The 22,350-nt window shown below is 43.1% G+C and overlaps 1 protein-coding gene across 3 annotated transcripts in view; it reads right to left on the bottom strand.

Moving 5' to 3' along the window:
- Window positions 1-371: 371 nt before the first annotated feature.
- Window positions 372-22,350, bottom strand: part of LOC123757634 (contactin-2) — a 184,295-nt gene continuing 162,316 nt past the window's right edge. Inside the window, exon 6 of one of the 3 annotated variants that reach the window (XM_045741476.2) lies at window positions 372-9,816. In XM_045741476.2, coding sequence (XP_045597432.1) covers window positions 9,665-9,816 — 152 coding nt within the window. In that variant the 3' untranslated portion in view covers window positions 372-9,664. The remainder of the gene's footprint in view (window positions 9,817-22,350) is intronic. The other 2 variants (XM_069326939.1, XM_045741475.2) reach the window with 2 other exon arrangements.

Here is a 22,350-nt window from a genome sequence, read left to right as displayed (position 1 = left end):
TAGCATCAGCCGAAGAACTGATGGGTGGATAGCCGGCGTGAGAGGTCTGGGGCTCCCCCTTCCCCCCTTCCCCCTCCCGGGGAGGGGGGAGCTGCGCAGACAGCGGTGCGGTGACGTGTGACGTCATACTAGTTTGCTTGTTTTCTGTTGGGGAGTTCTATCCACTAGTTCGGCTTTTGGTAGCAATTTTAATCAGAATAGGGGTTTGTTTTGGAATGCTTACCTTTCTGGATGCTTGACCTGGTCGATGGCAGACATAGAATGCTTCCAACCACACGGGGGTTTCTATAGGCCATTGCTCCCCTTGCCTCTCTGAGGAGGCCAGGTTCTGGCCGTGGTCCCCGGTAGGCCCTAGAACTCCATACACATGACTGATGCCAAAGTCTGACATTAGCATATCAGCCTGGTATAGCTCCAGGGAGCCTCCGGGTCTCACCCAGAAAAATTCGCTGAATTCCTGGAAACAAAATGTATATTTCCAATATCACTGAGATGATATAAAATTATTTATGAGAATATTAATGTTAAGCAATGTCTAAGTAACAACAGATTCAAGCTCTTGTTGATCTTTCTACAAATTCTGACCTTCATGTACTAACATGTCAAAGGCTACATCATCAATTCAAGATCATGATTCTTATAGAAATACTGTTTTAGTAAGGAACATTACTTCAAATCTGCAATTTATTAATGTTTCAATTAGTCAATAAAAAAATTTGTCATGTCTACAAGAAAAATGCAAGAGCAGGAGGACCTCTCTATAATTTACCCTACAACCTGCCTGTCAGCAAGAAACTTAAAACATACTGTAAAACCTTAAATCTATATTGCACTCAGCAATCTTCGTAGATCACATTTCTGTTTAATAACTTAATTCACCATAAGCACCATCTTATAAACTATGCACCGACTTAAAAAGATTTGGACAACCATGTATAATTAAGGTACAGTAACATAACTACCTAAATGAATTAGAATTAATTAATTAATTAAAATCTGGAAGTAGAAAAAACCAGCGTTGAATGAAACGCCAGCGTCTGGGTGAGCCCCGGAGGCTTCCTGACGCTTCAGGGAGCCTCCGGGGCTCAACACAGAAATTCACGTTTTTCAAGTTCACCATAATACCATATTCTGCATCTATATTAACTGTCCTTATTAGTTTAGAAATGTATAGTGTGCACAAGATATAATACACTTTAAAAATGGTTACTCAAAATATAGTGCTTTAAAGCTATGGTATTCCATTTTCGTTCTGTGCTAAAAAGCCCTTTTTACCTTCTTTTTTATTAGCTTTTTCTTTCAATATATTTGACACTTTATTTCCCCAAAAGAACCTGTCTGTTAGTAAGTTGAAAAAAGCTACCATGAGCAGTGCAGTTTTGAACTATAAGGATATCTGTGCATATTTAATATTTTATCATACTTACAATAATCCCAAGACCAAATGCTTCCTAACAAAAATGTAAGAACCCGATTAAAGGGAGACAATTTATCTAGGCATCAGCCGCCACTTATTCACCCTCTCCTCTGCATCATTTTTTCATACTGTACTTATTTCCAAATTGTTAATTTTGGAAAACCTTGCTACGCATATGGGTCACCAAAGATAACCGTGGTTTAGTATATGAAAAGGTTAACATGTTGACTTTACTGTCACATGAGCAAAATTATGATGTAAAGCATGCAGTATGATAAAATAACAAGTTATATGAAGGATGACATTTTCTGGCTACACCAACCAAGCCAGATATAAGCAGCCATTTATTGGCACTATATCTTGGTATATTTCAACTTGCTGAAACTCATTAGTATTCTTCATAATAGTACACATTATAAATATATTTGTTTGAACTTACACTACTGATACCACACTATTCTACATTAGGTTTCACTTTTAAGCCACTGGAAAGCAAGCTCAATTTCCTTACAAACACAAGCATATTTTTGTGTCACAAGCATATTTTTCTAATTTTCTAAATAAATCTTTATCCCACTAGTACCATGCAAGCCTCTTCGGCTTTGTCATTCTATTTATATTACAATAAAGGCTTAGTCTGGCTCTAACTGTTGTCACTGCTATACAGCACACTCACTAGTTAAAGCATACACTCTATAGCATAATATATCTTCCCAAAATTGGAGAAAAAGTTTCTCCTTCGCCTCTTCCTTCTAACAACTACCAACTGATCACCGATTTAATCTGTTACCATTCAGGCCATCATTAAAATTTTGAGTCAAAACACAGAACTGTGTATACATCTACAAGATCTATACTTTTGTACCGCAAAAATTGGATAACAAATCAGCTGCAGTAAACATGAGAAATATTGCATTTCATAAAAATGTTGGCCTACTGTAGTTGTATAAAATTATTTTTGTTATTATCCAATGAGTTAACCAGCCATGTCGGGCACCACATCTTGCTAACAAATCCATCAGCTTAATACTACTGTATATTACTTTCAAACCTTAAGTAACTTTTGTTATATCAAATAATACTGACTTCTTTGTTTATAACCTTTAAATAGGAAGTTTGCAAGACACTTATTATATCAGTGTTAATTACAAAATACTTAGCAACAAAGTTATAATTGAAGAGTGGAGAAATGATTGCCGTTCCCATATATTTTTTCTCATAACATCCACAACACAAGTCAGCCCCACACACTGGGGACCTGGAGAGCACAGCCCTCAGCACAGGCCAGCCCTACACACTGGGGACCTGGAGAGCACAGCCCTCAGCACAGGCCAACCCCACACACTGGTGACCTGGAGAGCACAGCCCTCAGCACAGGCCAGCCCCACACACTGGTGACCTGGAGAGAACAGCCCTCAGCACAAGTCAGCCGCACACACTGGGGACCTGGAGAGCACAGCCCTCAGCACAGGCCAGCCCCACACACTGGGGACCTGGTGCACACACCCCACAGGTTACAAGACCATAAAACAACCCAGACCCAGCAAATACAGGCCTACCACATCCTAAATTTAATCCATTCAGCAAATAAAGGAGAATATGGAGGGATCAGAAATCAACCCAAAAACTGGTTAAAACTGTCTAAAAAGTCCAAATGAGACAAAACAAATCACTGCTTAAAATAAATAAATAAAATGGAAACAGTGTAAACAATAGTTGGCAAGACATGAATAAGTCTTGCTCCAACTTGCCCGACCATCACTAGGTGGTAGCCTTGGTCACCCAAGGTTCTGATCCACCTCTCACCTCATGAACAAACCAAAAGTATGGCACCTTAACACTTTTGCCCGGGCATGACGCAGCATTGCGTCATCCGTTTACTGTCAGTAATACCGGGGATGACGCAGCATTGCGTCATCCACTTTAAATAATCGCCAAAAATCAGGTTTTTATCCGATTTTTTGGGGACTGGTTTTAAAATGTGCGTCGATGTCTTCCCATTTTTTTTGTTGAGCCTCGTGGCCCTCAGGTGGCTTGGCACACGCCGTGGACCCATTGTTTTCGCCCCACTGTTGTGACCAATGTCGCCTCCCCTTGCATCTCAAACGTGTGAACATTTCGGCTATTTTCTGTGGCTATATTTCTTACTGCAGCTTTAGAAACTATCTACCCTTACTCCACGATGGATAGTGATCATGAACAAGGCCCTTCCAGGAAGAAAATTGCGAAAGAAAGGCTTGAAAAGGGAGGGAATTGGGAGTGTAGCTGGAAGGCGTCTGAGCGCTCACTTGCGGCTAACGCGTGGCCTGTCTTCAACTCGTCGGCGGTTGCAGCGTGACCAGGTTTTATATTTTATATGCTAATGTTCCTCTAGAGAATTCTATTGCGAACCCATTGAGACCAAAATGAAAGACCTAGGACAAAAATTGAGGTGACCAGAGTGAAAATAGTGAAAACATTTTATCGCGTTTGCGCACTCCTGGGTTACTCGTTCGCACTTTCTCTGTTTGCTGCGGGTAATTAGCCGGGCTTTTGGAGTTTATATGCATTTAGTGCTGTAGAGAATTCTATTGCGAACACAATGATACCAAATTTAATCTCGTAGGACGAGAATTAAGGTGACAAAGTTGAAGAGAGTACACACTTTTCAGAATTTACGCGTGCTCCCGTGACACCCTGGGTCCCATATCGCACAGTTGAGGGGTGGCGCGCGGGGTGAGCGAAAGTGTTAAAACACCTCAGGGAAAACAAGAAATAACAGGGCAAATATGAGTTACTGAGGGACAGCCCAGAAAAGTGTGTTAAATAATATTCCACACTTTAATTCAGTCTATAAGAGTTGTAAAAGCCAAGTGATTGAGAAGCAGTTACAGTAATTCCCAGAGACTTCAGAGTTAGTATGAAGCTATTAAATAAGACCATAATTTATTAAATGATACATATTTTTAAAATGTCTTTCCTTTCCCACCTCTGCCTGGTGGATGGGGAGATATTTGCAGGTGTGTCATTGCTACTCATAATGCCATATTGAAAGCTAAGTTGGACAGCTGAACAAGTAATAGAGGGAGTCAGCCTAATATATGAGTGGAACAAATAACCGTTGCCAACCAATGTGTGTTTTAATGACAACAGAGCTATTTGGTTGACGAAGATAATACAGGTAACGTTTCTTCAACGGCAGATCCTTCCAATTCCCAGGTAAGAATTATATCCAAGGATACTGTGAGGCTGTATAAGGTGACTCCTACAAATACAGTAGTGGTTGTTATTAGTGCTTGGGTGAGCACTAATGTTTTACTGTGGCAATGAGTCAAGGCAAGTTAACAAGAGCCTTGCAATATTTGGACAAACTGGAAAAGTTCTGTATTGATGTTGCAAAGAAAACTTAACCTAACCTAACCTACCTTCCTAGGCCTTGGTATAATAGGCTTATCTGAGGCCTTATGTAGTACAGTACATATATGTGTTATAGGGTACTAGAATTAGGAATATTTAAGTTTGGTTTTTAGCTTAATTTTTTCAGACTATAATGTGAATAGCACCAAATTTTTCTAATTGTCAATTATGTCTATATATGTACAATGGTTGTATGATACTATGTATGTACATAGTTTCAAAAAGTACCATCTAAACTGGAGGATGGGTTAGAGAGTATCTCTGAGGGAAGAGTAAGGTGTTCCACTGCACTCACCCACCCTCAACCCATAGTGTCTGAAAACATTGAAATACATTCAGGACAGTCACAAGCAGTATTATCCGACTCTGAACTTTTGGTGGACACATCACGACCCGACCAACAAAAAACAGAGAGAGAAAAGCCTCCTGGGATACATGGAAGCTAGAAGTCAAGCCATTAATAAATGTGGACCAAGCCAGGTGCAAGGGAAGCATTGTCGGCAAAACAAACAAACAAACCACGTCAACATTTAGGCAACAAGGGAAAGCCTGTAAAGCCACGGACGAAGAATATCCCTAAGTGCACACCGAGCTACAACAGGTGTAAGGGACCAACACAAGTAAGGTGTTAGTACCTTACCTTGTGAAGTAAGGCCAAGTGCAACACACACGCACACTATAATACAGCTTCATCAACAGACCTCACTTTGGAACCAAGTCCCAAGCACTACTGGGAAGTGAGGTAACTTGAAAGGAACAGAATCACAGATACCTCCCAGCAGGAGCAGAGCAACCCAAACAGTACCAAAGGTGTGAGCAAGACAGATGGCAGATCAGGACCCTGGTTTGCCACCGGCTAGTGGCTGGGTGAGTTTGTGCAACAGTTGTCCACCTGTTGTCAACTGTTATGACAATTTTCAATATTTCATTTCTTCCTTTCAAGTAGTGGTTTTTGGATGACTTTCCTAAAGTTTTGGGACGATCTCTGATCCCCCATTCTTCCCCTTGCTGAGTGAACTAGATTGTGTTCCTGGTTTATGGTAGGCCTGCATTGGTTTCAGAGGCTTGTTACGATCAGAAGGCTTAGTGGCATGAAATGCTTAAACTTAGGGAAGCTAATAAGGGGACCACCCCAGAAACACATTACATATAATACATAAAGCACTCATTTAAATATATTGTACCTCAATAACTCTGCTGACCAGAATTAGTTAAATACTCAATCAACCATTCACATAATTAACATGCATACATATAATAAACTAATATATAGGATTGCAGGTAGTCTTAATGTTAAATATTATCACTCATCAAAATATCAAGAGGATACAGTTGAATGCATTACCAATGCTTTTTGTGACAGTAACTTTTTGACTAAACTCTACATAAAAGTACTGTATTTACAATGCATATTCACAAAGAATACTAACATATTTATCACTCTTGCATATAAAAAAGGCATTTAACAATGAGAAATGAACACTTTTGGCAGAACAACATGAACATGAATGTGAAGGTTTCCTCCACCAGAGAGCATGAACGTGAATGTGAAGGTTACCTCCACCAGAGAGCATGAACGTGAGTGTGAAGGTTTCCTCCACCAGAGAGCATGAACGTGAGTGTGAAGGTTACCTCCACCAGAGAGCATGAACGTGAGTGTGACGGTTTCCTCCACCAGAGAGCATGAACGTGAGTGTGAAGGTTACCTCCACCAGAGAGCATGAACGTGAGTGTGAAGGTTACCTCCACCAGAGAGCATGAACGTGAATGTGAAGGTTTCCTCCACCAGAGAGCATGAACGTGAATGTGAAGGTTACCTCCACCAGAGAGCATGAACGTGAGTGTGAAGGTTTCCTCCACCAGAGAGCATGAACGTGAGTGTGAAGGTTTCCTCCACCAGAGAGCATGAACGTGAGTGTGAAGGTTACCTCCACCAGAGAGCATGAACGTGAGTGTGAAGGTTTCCTCCACCAGAGAGCATGAACGTGAGTGTGAAGGTTTCCTCCACCAGAGAGCATGAACGTGAGTGTGAAGGTTTCCTCCACCAGAGAGCATGAACGTGAGTGTGAAGGTTTCCTCCACCAGAGAGCATGAACGTGAGTGTGAAGGTTTCCTCCACCAGAGAGCATGAACGTGAGTGTGAAGGTTTCCTCCACCAGAGAGCATGAACGTGAGTGTGAAGGTTACCTCCACCAGAGAGCATCTGTCCTTATGTTATAGCTTGAAAATATTCTCCCAGACACTGCTGTAGCCTTTCCCTCTCATATGAATATACTAAAGAAAACTTATTACAAATTAAATTATTATTTCTCATCATTATGATATGAAAAACTGAGCTAGAATTGTAACATAATAGTGTACAGTAATACTGTACTTGATTTGTTTAATTCACACACTATTGGACCTGAAGAGCATAATGTTGCAAAATAACAAAAATTTGTAAAACTAATGCTAAAGCATTATAATTTATTTTTGTCATAAATAAATATGCATTTTTGGAGGAATAATAATGTACAGTATATAATTCAAGTAAACCCTTCACACTCCTGAATTTGAAATAAATTCTAACAGTAGGCATTTTATCAGTGCCTACTACAAAATAATGCCCAAATAGATATTTAAATAAATATTGAAAATAGCTCTTTTAGTCAAGTATAGCCAACAAAGAGAGATTCGAAAATCTCACACCTATTAGTTTTATTTGTTATAAGAACGTTAACCTTTTAACGTTTCAACCCATCAGTGCATTCCTGACTGTTATTAACATTGTGGGCATCTGTTTTGACCTTTCTGTATCAATTCAATTGTTAAGTGCAGTTTAATATAGAGAAAATAAGCAAAAGGAAAAACGTCCCCCCCGGTACTCTACCAAACGTGACCAAACATAAAGCCTGATACAGCCTCACCCAACACGGTGCCTTGCCCCTTGATACAGCCTCACCCAACACGGTGCCTTGCCCCCTGATACAGCCTCACCCGACACGGTGCCTTGCCCCCTGATACAGCCTCACCCAACACGGTGCCTTGCCCCTTGATACAGCCTCACCCAACACGGTGCCTTGCCCCTTGATACAGCCTCACCCAACACGGTGCCTTGCCCCCTGATACAGCCTCACCCAACACGGTGCCTTGCCCCCTGATACAGCCTCACCCAACACGGTGCCTTGCCCCCTGATACAGCCTCACCCAACACGGTGCCTTGCCCCCTGATACAGCCTCACCCGACACGGTGCCTTGCCCCCTGATACAGCCTCACCCGACACGGTGCCTTGCCCCCTGATACAGCCTCACCCAACACGGTGCCTTGCCCCCTGATACAGCCTCACCCAACACGGTGCCTTGCCCCCAGAAAGTAAAATGAAGACATTTGGATGGTCAACCCAGTGTTGACAATTTATTTTTTAATTTTCTCCAAGTCTACTATGGAAGTTGTGTACACTTTTTTTATTTTCATATGTTCTCATTGTTAGTGAGAGCATGCTGTAGATGTTACTTCATTATGCTGTAGATGTTACTTCATTATGCTGTAGATGTTACTTCATTACATAAGACAAAACAATTATATATATTTCATATGCATTTGTTAAGTCCTTGCTTCATACTGAAAGGTGTGGCTATGACATTTGTCTGCACTTGCTTACCTAAGTAATATAATATATTGTATAATTGTTGCAAAAGTTCCATATTTTCAAATACTGTAATAAAAATAATAATATTACAATAACAACTAATATATACCAAAAAGTTTTCAGCAGCAAGTTATCTTATTACAGAATGTCAGCTGAATGAAACCTTTATGGGATGCATTTTCAATATACTGTAATATATGACAGGAAGCAGATACGTCATACTAACTTGCCTATTGAGCAATGTGAAGCACAAATATTGCTAGTAAGTAAAATGTTCCAAACAGCTACTTGAATTTCATTGGTTAATATTTGCTTTGAAATTAATCACTCAAGAACATGCCTTAAAATTTAAAATCTTTAAACAATTAAAATTTGTACATTAGTGTAGTTTTATCGGAATCCCAACATTTATTTTTACTCACACGAACTTTATATACTGTATCATATGTTATCACCACAAAATTATGTTTGGGTTTAGTATGTTTCATTAATTTCTTTCTATATATCCTGATATCCTATTTGGCTATTTTCCTTCAGGTGAACACTGGCCAATGTAACAGCCATCATTGTCAACTTGGTCTTAGCTGGGAAGCCCATCATTTAATATTAATGGAGGATTCTCCATTTGTTATGCCGCTGAAACACCTATACAAATATAGCGGCTATTGAACTGAGGAAGATGCTCAAGTTTACTACTTTCTTTCAGAGTAAATAACAGCCTTTCATATGTAAATATACAGGCGTTGATTATTACATCAACATTTGTTGAAAATTATTTATGTAATATTATAATTAAATGTTCACACACATTTTTATAAGTAAAGCAGTCTATAAATTCCAATGGTTATATACTAGACAATGGAGTGCAAAGGGTTTCCTTGATTCTTTCTGTTGATGGTATTTACCCCAAAACCCCACACATTCTAGCACCACTCATCTTGCTCCACTGAATGGTACATTTGTTTACTTTTACCATAAGTAATGCAGGTTTATGGGTCAACTCTTCCATGTTTTAGAAGCCCTGAGACAAGTTGAGGTCTGCAGTTTAACTACTCAGAAATTTTGTGCTTTATCTTCAAAGAGCATAACATGTAAGGATAGGACAGATGCCTCTAATCCCTCTCTCATCATATATTATGAGGCAAATGAGAGGAATTGTTAAGTTTTAAATAACTCCTATACACTAAAATGACAATGCCCAAACAAATTAAGTAAACAATAATTAAACAGTAGCAGCAGCACTCTTGGCACTTGTTGAAGGTGAAAGAATACTTTCGTGTATTGTTTCAAGACTTTGAGAATGCTCCACTTGATATCCAGGATTCTCAAAGATATGCGGAATTAGTTCAATCCTTTCATGGTCATCCGTGTCTTCTAGAAAATAATAAATTTGTTAATGGTTTAAACTTCTTATAAACTTTCATAAAACATCTAATATAAGAAATTGCTTAATTCTTGTGTATACTAAATCTCTCTTTGTGCAGAAGAGTACAGTAGTTTAACCACCTCACTGTGAAGAGAGCCTGTAGGCACTAGATCTGGGGTGCGCAGAGCGCCTGTGGGCACTCATATTTTTAGCATAGGATTCAAAACTGGCGAGCGGTGACTCGGGTATGAAATGGATGCCTCCAACAATTTTACGTCATTTAAACAAAAAATTCCAGCATGCCCCAGGGCCACAGGGACCCTCAGTTTCAAAGAAGCAACCGTGTTTGACATAGGCAGACAAGGAGTGGCTGAAATATGGCTGGAAACGTGGCTGAAATATGTTGACCAAACCACACACTAGAAAGTGAAGGGACAACGATGTTTCGGTCCCTCCTGGACCATTCTCAATTCACAATTGACTTGGAAATGGTCCAGGACAGACCGAAATGTCGTTGTCCCTTCACTTTCTAGTGTGTGGTTTGGTCAACGTGTCTGACATATCATCTACGAGCTCCCGGTCCACAATCAGCTGCGGTGCTGCAAATGAACTCTCAGAGGACCAAATACAGGACATATTGTTTGATGATGGACCGATTGCCGATGATTTAGACTACAGTCCTGAAAAAGACCTAACACAAGGGGTCTGACACAAGTGATGGGGACACTGAGGTGGAAGATGTCACGAGTGTGTGCAGTACATGTGCCTCACCCGGCCTCCCACGCCGCCCTGAGTCAACACCGCCAGAGTTACCATCACCATCTGTGTCACCTGATGTGAGTTTATTTGGTGATACTATATGTGATGAGTTATATTTGGGGTTCAGTGACAGGCTCAGGTACAAGTAGTGTTGACGAACTGAGTACAAGCGGCTATGGTGTTACTAGGCGGGGTTTTGCTGCCCCTGCAACACAATGAGGCAAGCGCCAGCGTGTCACACGGCCTGAGGATAAAGACGACAGTGCATCCTTGACATCAGGTATTCGTGGTAAGCCTATACTATGCAGAACAGCCTCATCTCCTAGCACACCTATATGCAGCTCTAGCACAAGATGATGGGGCCATGGAGCTGGCTTCCATGCTGGTGGTACTGGTATACTTGGGTGGCAGGATTGAGAGAATTTTGTCTCACAAATTCCAACATTTGATGATACCGATGTTGGTGTGACACCCTCATTTCTCTATACAGTACAACCTCGATTCAACGAATCTCCGGCTAGTTCGCACACTTTTCAAGCCGGATTTACTCACCCGGTTCGACGAACAATGGTTCGCCAAAGCGGGGGATGTTCGGATTTGCTTACGATGTCCAGACAAAGTTCACAGACTGGTGGAAAACTTTCCCATTCTATCACAGATTACAATTAATAATTCTCTCATATGACAAGTTGGATCACACAAGTGGATCACACAAGTGGACCACACAAGTGGACCACAAGTGGTCCACAAGCTTACGATTTTGGGACAGAGTTCACAGAGTGGTGGAAAACTTTCTCATTCTATCACAGATTACAATTAATAATTCCTTCATAAATAGTTGGATCACACAAGTGAACCATATGAACCAAACACCAGCCAAAATGGTACACACAAACACCAGCCAAAATGGTACACACAAACACCAGCCAAAATGGTCCACACAAACACCAGCCAAAATGGTCCACACAAACACCAGCCAAAATGGTCCACACACACACCAGCCAGTGATCCACACAAGTGAACAACTGAGTTTCCATGATTTTCGTTCACTGATTTGGGGCACTGATCTTTGTACATTAATTTAAAGGCTGAAGCATGATTACCTAGCTACATGTGGTAAAATCTCCTTATAGACATTTTCTGTGATGAAACAAGATGAGTGAGGATGGACAGATAAGAGAATACCGTACTGTAAACCTCACTTTACAGTGAGGTTTCACTCACTTTCGTGTCGTTATAATTCAGTGACCCATGACTTTTGAAAGTTTCATATTAATAAATAATTTCTAAAACCAGTGTTTTAATAGCTTTTTATTATCCTAATTAAACTAAACTAAATAAAACCGAAAATATACTGTAATAAGATCTGCTATTCGAGAAATTACTGTATGTTATTGGAACAACTCTAGCATGAGTGAGTGGACGGGTCTAATCCTTGTACACACAGCACCATGCTTGTTTCATTCGATTTCGTCGCCATAGTTCAGTGACTACGGCCTCGAAATAATAAAATTAATAAATCAGTTCTAAAATAAGTTTTTTTTATATCTCTTATTATCCTCCCTCTCTTATTATCCCTCCCTCTCTTATTATCCTTCCCTCTCTTATTATCCCTCCCTCTCTTATTATCCCTCCCTCTCTTATTATCCCTCCCTCTCTCCATCCCTCCCTCCCTCCCTCCCTGTTACGGATCCGAGTCCAGCGTCGTAGCACGGAGCAGTGACGACAATGCCATCTGTGAGTCAGCTCCCGAAACCCCCTCCAAATGGATGACGCCATCTAGTGAGGACGAGATATACCGGCCACAGGGGCTGGTTTCCTGTCTTGATCAGCTCATAACATAGCCGCTGCTGACCTCTGGTGAGGTGGTGCTTAGACAGCAACGCCATCTATGGAGTGGATAGGTGAACGTTTGTGTCTAAGTCTGTAAGTGAGGTGCCCTAGAGTGTAACCAGTACTAATGACGTGTCTGATTACAGAGTCGACCTGGGACTGCTGTATTGGACGATGGGGCAGTCTATTCAAGGCAGCCATAGTCTCTCCACATGTTTGCTGCAGAAGCTGTGAGTCACCCCCGGACGAACACTGTTGAGTGTGTTAGCCTGCCTGTGACGTAGCAGTACCAGGAATCGTCTTATCTGGGGGCTGGCTGGTGGAGGAGACTACCCACTGTGGTGCGAAGAGAGGAGAGTGATCTGCGGAATCACACGTGGCTCCTGCCTAGGGCTCGCCACCCTAGTATCAGTCGTGGAGTGGCCTACACAGCGGAGCTGATTGGAACCTGCCAGCTACAGGCTGGATTTGTGGTTGAAGGCTTCTACGACGGTGCACCCAGTGGGACTGTGATTTGGCTGGCCTGTGGCCAGGGTAGATTCGCCGAGAGAATCAGAGGATTCATCGTGGGCCACTAAGAAGAGAACCAGGGCTACTCATCGTGAGCACCGTGGAGCATCCTGTGTCTTCAGAGGAAGACTAATCTGTATATAATAAGTGTAGTTATAGCAACCCTGCGTGTGACTGTGATATATTTATGGTGGTGGTAGCAATATATATACAAAAGCAGTGCATTAGTATCCCTTCCCCTTTAATTTATTTGCATTACGGAACACACCCCTTGAAAGCCACTACTAACTTGGGGCCGGATACCCAAACTCTAATAACATCAGAGAAGAACCCAGTTGCGACCCAATAGGGCCGTAACACTCCCTCCATCCCTCCTTCCCTCTCTCCATCCCTCCTTCCCTCCCTCCCTCTCTCCATCCATCCCTCCCTCTCTCCATCCATCCCCCTCTCCATCCATCCTTCTCCTCTCTCCATCCCTCCACCCTTCCCTCCCTCTCTCCAGCCCTCCCTCCCTCTCCATCCCTCTCTCTCCCTCCCTCCCTCTCCCCATCCCTCCCTCCCTCCATTCCTTCCTCCCTCTCTCCATCCCTCCCTCTCTCCCTCCTTCTCTCCCTCCCTCCCTCCCTCTCTCCATCTCTCCATCTCTCCCTCCCTCTCTCCATCTCTCCCTCCCTCTCTCCATCTCTCCCTCCCTCTCTCCATCCCTCCCTCCCTCCCTCTCTCCATCCCTCCCTCCCTCCCTCTCTCCATCCCTCCCTCTCTCCCTCCCTCTCTCCAGCCCCCCTCCCTCACTCTCTCCAGCCCTCCCTCCCTCCCTCTCTCCTTCCATCCCTCTCTCCCTCCTTCCATCCCTCCCTCCCTCTCTCTCTCCAGCCCTCCCTCCCTCTCTCCCTCCTTCCATCCCTCCCTCCCTCCCTCCTTCTATCCCTCCCTCTCTCGATCCCTCCCTCCCTCTCTCCCTCCTTCCATCCCTCCCTCCCTCTCTCCATCCCTCCCTCCCTCTCTCCATCCATCCCTCCCTCTCTCCATCCATCCCTCCCTCTCTCCATCCATCCCTCCCTCTCTCCATCCATCCCTCCCTCTCTCCATCCCTCCTTCCCTCCCTCCCTCTCTCCATCCCTCCTTCCCTCCCTCCCTCCCTCTCTCCATCCCTCCTTCCCTCCCTCCCTCCCTCTCTCCATCCCTCCTTCCCTCCCTCCCTCCCTCTCTCCATCCCTCCTCCCTCCTTTCTCCCTCCCTCCATCCATCCAGAATTTAAGAAACAAATCAAGTTAAAAAAAGTTAACTGGGTCAATGAGTTAGGGTTATCAGCGAGTCGGTCCCTTCACCATCACCGACACACCTCCCCCACCCCCATCAATCCATCTCCATCCTCTCCTTCCCTGACTCCCTCCCAGCCTCTGCCTGCCTCCCTCCCTCCCTGGCTCCCTCCCAGCCTCTGCCTGCCTGCCTGTCTCCCTGCCTGCCTGGCTCCCTCCCTAGCTCCCTCCCAGCCTTTCCCTGCCTGCCTGCCTCCCTCCCTCCCAGCCTCTGCCTGCTTGCCTGCCTCCCTCCCAGCCTCTGCCTGCCTGCCTGCCTCCCCCCCCTGGCTCCCTCCCAGCCTCTGCCTGCCTGCCTCCTTCCCAGCCTGCCTGCCTGTCTGCCTCCCTCCCAGCCTCTGCCTGCCTGCCTCCCTCCCTCCCTGGCTCCCTCCCTGCTTGCCCATCCACCCACCAGTCAGCCATCACTAACACAATGAGTGCATTTGGAGCCGACATGGTGCATGGATGATCCTTGGTTGTGCCGATATGTCCAACAAAGTCGCGGAATGAACACTCCAGCCTCTTGACAAATCGAAATATAGTGTTAAAATTAAAGTTGCAGTAATTTTAGTGTACAATAGTTTTCATAAACTTTATTGTAGTACTCAACATACACCAGAACTACTCAACACAGTGTTAACGGCATAATACACTACAGTATGTATTTACTGTACAGCATTCATAACTCCATGAGACTTCAAGATGAACTCCAACAATAAGGTAAATAACAAATGTAACAGTATTTGTTAGTAGAGTAATAATATATAGGTACAGTATATAATATGATAATGCATTTTTATTGTCTACAAGAAAAAAAAAGACACTGATGCAAATGCCTCCTGAAGGTCACCTCTTGCAACGAATCCAACGCTCCAATGAACTGGGGTTGGTCCCATATAGTACGTTGAATCGAGGTTGTACTGTACTGGCAATGATATGCGTGAAATTGATTATTTTCTGGAATATTTCGATCAGCCATTCATGGACCATCTCATTGCAGAGACGAACAGATACTCTCTGGAACTAATTGGCCGTGGAATTTTACCTACCTCTCGATTGACACATTGGAAAGATACAACTATTGAGGAAATGTATGCTTTTTAGTGTTGTGCATGATGATGAGGCATGCAGATAAACACGTGATCCAGGACTATTGGAATAAAGACAGACATATTCCAACCACTCTTGTTCAACAGGTACATGTCACGTGATAGGTTCCTGCTGCTGCTCAGGTGCCTGCACTTTGAGAACAATGCTATTGAAGACAGACTGTCAAAAGTGCAGAAGATATTTAGTGATTTGAGAGGAACGTTTCGTGATAATTTTGTACCAACACAGAATGTCGTGACAGATAAATCGCTAGTTCTGTTCAAGGGACTACTGGCATTATTCATCAAATCTGCACAGGTTTGGGCTAAAGTTATTCGTGCTATGTGACTACGAAACTGGTACAGTACAACCTCGATTCGGCGCGCTATATAGGACCAACCCCAGTTCATTACGGAAGTGGGTTCATTGCAAGAGGTGACCTTCGGGAGGCATTTGCATCAGTGTCTTTTTTTCTTGTACTGTACACAATAAAAATGCTTTATCCTATTACATACTGTACCAATATATTATTCTGTACTCTGCTAAAAAAAATACTGTGTTATAGTTTAATTTACCTTATTGCTGGAGTATGTCCATCTTGAATTCTCATAAAGTTGTAATTACAGTAAATACGTACAGTACTGTATTATGCAGTTAACACTATTGATTATGTAGTTCTGCTGTATGTTGAATACTACAATACAGTTTATGAAAACTATTGCACATTAAAATTACTGCGACTTCAGTTTTAACACTATGTACTTAAATTTAACACTTGTTCTAACTGTACACTTCACACACGATGTTCTAGATGTTTGCATCAACTTTGCTGGTGCTCGCTGCTGCTGTGTTGGTTTCAGCTGCTTAATGATTCTCCGGCAATTATCCTGTTCTTAACCCTTAAATGGCGCTTGGCTATATATTGATTGACACCCACAGGCACAAAAAAAAAAAAAAAAAAAAAAAAAAAAAAAAAAATTCTTCCTAACCTGTTAAGTCGTGTTCCCTGATCACGAGAAAAAAAAAATTCAATTGTACTTACCGCCGTAATTGAGCCGAGAATATGGATGATGACGTCACAGTTTGCATGTTCGCACATGCACGGTGCGTCTCGGAGGCGTCGCGCGCGGTCTTCAAGCAGCCACAGTTGCCATGAATTTATTTTCGCGTCATTATTTACAGTGTTTACGCATGTATTCTTTGCAATATTAGTCACTAATTATGTTGCACATAATGTCACTTAACAGTTATTGTCAATATATGTTGCACACATCGAGTATACACATGCGCACACAAACGTTTTCCATTATGGCATTATATTATGTACAGTAATCAAAATGTTCGTTATTTTATATGTACACACTAGCACGCACTATGTACAGGTTTTTGTACTATTATTGCACATTTAGAAGTCTTGGAGTGTGTGGTAGTCGTTGAAGCAGTCGACAGCACACAATGCAACTCCACACCCTTCACACCATGTTTGCACCATTTTACGGTTTTGCTTTCTTCGTTTTGTTGTTTTACATACTAGGCATGCACGTTGGCCTATTGCATGCTTTCCACCTGCTGGCAAATTCTTTAGTATGTGTTGCTGAAAGGCATCTATGTGAGCGAGCCTGGGTGTTGCATCATGCTGCAACACTGGGTTCATGATTGGTCTTCGTATGCCAGGGACTTCTTGACCAAACTTTGCTAATAACTGTGTTGTAAGTGTAAAAGCAAATGTACGGAAAATAGGTTTACGTCCAGTTTTCACCAGGTACAAATTATAGCAGTTCAACATGCTCATGTCAACAAGATGGAAAAACACTTTTTTCGTCCACCTCAATGTTTTCCGCACACACTCGATAGTGCTAATCATCATGTCAGCCTTATTAATCAAACGCATGTTGATATTGTAGTCAAGAACACAATCTGGCTTATATACTGGTTCTCTCATTACACGGTGCACCTTGCCACTGTTCAACATTGTACCCTCATGAACGGTTGTCAGCAGGTTCACTTCTCTCTTGTCTTTCCACCGTACTAAGAGAATTTCATCACATTTCCATACCTGGCACTCACCAACTGCAAGTCCACCGACAAACACTGGCATTTCCCTTCTTCGTGGCTTTACAGTGCCAACCAACCCGGTTCTATTTTCAATCAAGAACTTAGCTAGCAATGGACTTGTATAGTAATTATCTGTGTATAGGATGTGGCCCTTGTTCATCCATGGTGCCATCAGTGACTTCACCACACTACCCGAGAATCCATGTTCATCGTTACCGGGAATGTCTACATCGCTAGCTGAATACAGAATCATGTGTAACACGTATCCTGTTTCACAGTCACACAGTACAAAGAATTTCAAGCCAAATCTGTTTCGTTTTAAGGGAATATACTGTTTGAATGAAACACGTCCTTTGAATAGTATAAGGGATTCGTCAATCACCAGCTTCTGTGCTGGTACAGTAAAAATCTCTGAATTTTCCAATTCAGAGATTTCCTCGGGTGCGGACATTGAGTAAGCCGCGCCGGAACTAAGGCTGTCAAAGAATCAAAAGTAACACCTGCTGGGGAACCTGGAACCCCGACAAAACCCAGCAAGCCGGGAAAGAACTAACCCGGCGGAGCAGACACGCTCCGTTCGGGAGGCACACCCCCCCCCACTCCCCGAGACCCTTGAAGGAGCAACAAGCCCGATAACCGAGAAAAACTGCTGCATGCAGAAACTGCTGAACCGGAAACACGGCCAACAGCAAGGACAAAACAGGCAATGAAAAACCTAAGAGCCAAGGCCCAGGCAGAGGCCAACAAAGAAACGAGCCCCATCAGCTGAAACTGGAAACGAGAAGTGAAAAACAGGGACCCCAAAACCCACAGGAGAGGCACCACCAGCCCCAACAGGGCTGGTGGTGCAACAACTTTCATTGAGGAAAGAAGGAGAACTGACAAAAGACATGTACGGCACTAAAACAAAACGTACAGTCTTGATCTTGAGGTTATCTTGAGATGATTTCGGGGCTTTTTAGTGTCCCCGCGGCCCGGTCCTCGACCAGGCCTCCACCCCCAGGAAGCAGCCCGTGACAGCTGACTAACACCCAGGTACCTATTTTACTGCTAGGTAACAGGGGCATAGGGTGAAAGAAACTCTGCCCAATGTTTCTCGCCGGCGCCTGGGATCGAACCCAGGACCACAGGATCACAAGTCCAGCGTGCTGTCCGCTCGGCCGACCGGCTCCCTCTTCAGTGCTCTTGTTACCTAGCAGTAAATCAGCCCGTCCTCCAAAAATAAGGAGAGAAATGTAACAGCCCCATAAGTGCAATTATGTACTATGTATGACAGTCAGGAATTGTACGTACTTATTTATACTTAGTATTAAATTGTACTGTCAAATATATTGTGAATATTTGAGCTTACCTGAAAAGCTGAATAGAAAACCACGACCTCACCTAATCGCCTTAGTTTTTGAAGATAAGCATTTTATTGCTACTTAATTACAATTACTACTTAACCTATAGCTATATTGATGATATAGTTTTATAAAACAAATAAAACAAAACTAAAATATATCAATAAATTGTAAAGTAACTCAGGATATTTTCAAATTTTGTACGAAATCTCTAAATGTTTAATAAACTGAAAAAGAAATTCCTAATATTTAAAACTTGTGTATAGCAAGCTGAACTTTAAAACTTCATCCTAAAGTTCTGAGCGTATTAACGGAAAACAAGGAGAATAAATGGGGAGGTAAATGTAACAGCCCAATAAGTGCAATTATGTACTAAGTATAACAGTCAGGACATGTACTTATTACACTTAGTATTAAAACGTACTGTCAATTCGGAGGATGGGTTGCAGTAAATAGGTACCTGGGAGTTAGACAGCTGCTACGGGCTGCTTCCTGGGGGGGGAGGGTGTAACAAAAAGTTGGCCTGGTCAAGGTCCGGGCCGCGGGGACGCTAAGCCTCGAAATTATCTCAAGATAACCTCAAGATCAAAATTATGGGACTCATATATATATATGTGACATGTATATTATATCCTATATCAATCAATCAGTGTTTTTGCTGTTATTACACTATATACACACATTGTATATTACCTATCTACATATGTGCTCACCATAACAAACCACTAAGTTGGTATGGTGAGTCAAAACAACAAGACTGGCAGCAACACAGCAGCTAGCAGACACTACCTCCCTCCTTCCTTCAACACCAAAAACTCGCCAACATTCCACTTCCCACCATACTGTTATTGTTTTTATTACACTATTTACACATGTTTATATATAAGTATCTACATGTTTTATTCACCATAACTATACAACTAAGCTGGTATGGTGTCCAAACATCAGAGTGACCATCATATACTGCATGACAAGTCACACAGCATCCAGCAGACGACAGCCTCACTGAACTCCCTCACCAAAACGGCTCCTCCCAACATACTCCTTTCCCTGTTATTACACTCTATATACTCATGTTATATATTAGTATCTACATTTGTGTTCACCATAGCGAACTACTAAGCTGGTATGGTGAGTCAAAACAGCAAGAGTGGTTGCCACACATTAGCCAGCTAACACTACCTCCCTCCCTCCCTCCCTCCTCACCAAGATTCCTCTTCACACCATACTATGCACATCACTAATTATCACCCTAATCCAGCTATGATCAGAATCCTGGTCACTAAATCCTGTACATGAATAATTTTCCACAAGTTTATTTTGTAAAGGAACATGGCTAAATAATACCCATTACATATATACAGTGGTACCTCGCATAACGATCGCCCCAAAAGGCGAACATTTTGGGTAACGAATGGCCCGATCGGCATAAAATCGTACCATATGGCGAACGCTCGTTTGAGTAACGTCAACACCACATGGTGGGGTCGCGCTGCTTCTTGCACATTTTCAGACGCCTCCAATGATGCACATAAATTATGTTGGTCTTGTTTAAAGATGCTAATGATGCTGGGATATAAAGGGGTGACTGCTGAGATGTTGCAAAACATTGACGGTTTTATAGAAAAAAGAAATGAAATTTCTAAAATACAACAAATGTCAAAAAGCTTCGTTCGGTGTTTGACAGGTAGGCTGCTCCACTATAACACATTTTCTTTAATTCAAATGTGTTCCATTTGTTTTGTATTTGTCATTAACGTCTCAATAATGGAGCAGCCTACCTTACATACACTGGTGCTCGCTGCTGCTGTGGCTTCAGCTGCTTTTGAGCTGGTGCTGGCTGCTGTTGTATCAGTGCTGGGTACAGCTGTGCTTGTGCTGGATACGGCTGTTCTCATGCTGGGTACAGCTGTGCTTGTGCTGGATACGGCTGTTCTCATGCTGGGTACAGCTGTGCTCGTGCTGGGTACAGCTGTGCTCGTGCTGGGTACAGCTGTGCTTGTGCTGGGTACAGCTGTGCTCGTGCTGGGTACAGCTGTGCTCGTGCTGGGTACAGCTGTGCTCGTGCTGGGTACAGCTGTGCTTGTGCTGGGTACAGCTGTGCTCGTGCTGGGTACAGCTGTGCTCGTGCTGGGTACAGCTGTGCTCGTGCTGGGTACAGCTGTGCTTGTGCTGGGTACAGCTGTGCTCGTGCTGGGTACAGCTGTGCTCGTGCTGGGTACAGCTGTGCTCGTGCTGGGTACAGCTGTGCTTGTGCTGGGTACAGCTGTGCTCGTGCTGGGTACAGCTGTGCTCGTGCTGGGTACAGCTGTGCTCGTGCTGGGTACAGCTGTGCTCGTGCTGGGTACAGCTGTGCTTGTGCTGGGTACAGCTGTGCTCGTGCTGGGTACAGCTGTGCTTGTGCTGGGTACAGCTGTGCTCGTGCTGGGTACAGCTGTGCTCGTGCTGGGTACAGCTGTGCTCGTGCTGGATACGGCTGTTCTCATGCTGGGTACAGCTGTGCTCGTGCTGGGTACAGCTGTGCTTGTGCTGGGTACGGCTGTTCTTGTGCTGGGTACGGCTGTTCTCGTGCTGGGTACGGCTGTTCTCGTGCTGGGTACGGCTGTTCTCGTGCTGGGTACGGCTGTTCTTGTGCTGGGTACGGCTGTTCTTGTGCTGGATACGGCTGTTCTCATGCTGGGTACAGCTGTGCTCGTGCTGGGTACAGCTGTGCTTGTGCTGGATACGGCTGTTCTCATGCTGGGTACAGCTGTGCTCGTGCTGGGTACAGCTGTGCTCGTGCTGGATACAGGCTGTGCTTGTGCTGGATACAGGCTGTTCTCATGCTGGGTACAGCTGTGCTTGTGCTGGGTACAGCTGTGCTCGTGCTGGGTACAGCTGTGCTCGTGCTGGGTACAGCTGTGCTCGTGCTGGTTGATTTTCTGCTACAAGTTCTTGCAAAATATTGCTTCATTTTTGGCATTAATATGGCACTATTAGTAAGTCCCTGAGACATTTTGTTGTATAACAATACAGCTGTAGTCAAAAAATGGTAAATTCCACAATTATTCTTCCACCAGTGGTTAAATACTGTACGTCAATCGCAAACAAAGCTGAGGGTACTGGGTGCATACTGTACGAACGCAGACTAGGTCTATACGTACACTCTACAGTAGGCTGGTGTTTAAGTCAGATCCAGTAACAAAGTTCTCTCAAATATTTGATTTACATCAAATTATATAATTTTGTGTTATATATTTAGTTTAGCAACAATAAGAGCTATAACAAACACTTATTTTAGAACTGATTTATTAATTTTATTATTTCGAAGCCGTAGGTCACTGAACTGTGGCGACGAAATCGAACAAAACAAGCGTAGTGTTATGTTCGATTTCCAGTATCATAAATTTCTCTCATATATTCTCTAATTGATTTACATCAATTATATATTTTTGAGTTATATATTTAGTTTAGCAACATTATTATGATAATAAGAGCTATAAAAATACTTATTTTAGAACTGATTTATTAATTTCATTATTTCGAAGCTGTAGGTCACTGAACTATGGCGACGAAATCGAACAAAACAAGGGTGGTGTTGTGTGTACACAGATTAGACCCGTCCACTCCGCTCTGTCCACTCACATTCAAGAATGTGAGCTGACAATAACAT

The sequence above is a fragment of the Procambarus clarkii genome, chromosome 19 (assembly GCF_040958095.1).
Source record: "Procambarus clarkii isolate CNS0578487 chromosome 19, FALCON_Pclarkii_2.0, whole genome shotgun sequence".
NCBI classification, from domain to species: domain Eukaryota; kingdom Metazoa; phylum Arthropoda; class Malacostraca; order Decapoda; family Cambaridae; genus Procambarus; species Procambarus clarkii.
The sequence above is the reverse complement of the archived record's forward strand: the minus strand, read 5'-3'. Positions and strand labels throughout refer to the sequence as shown.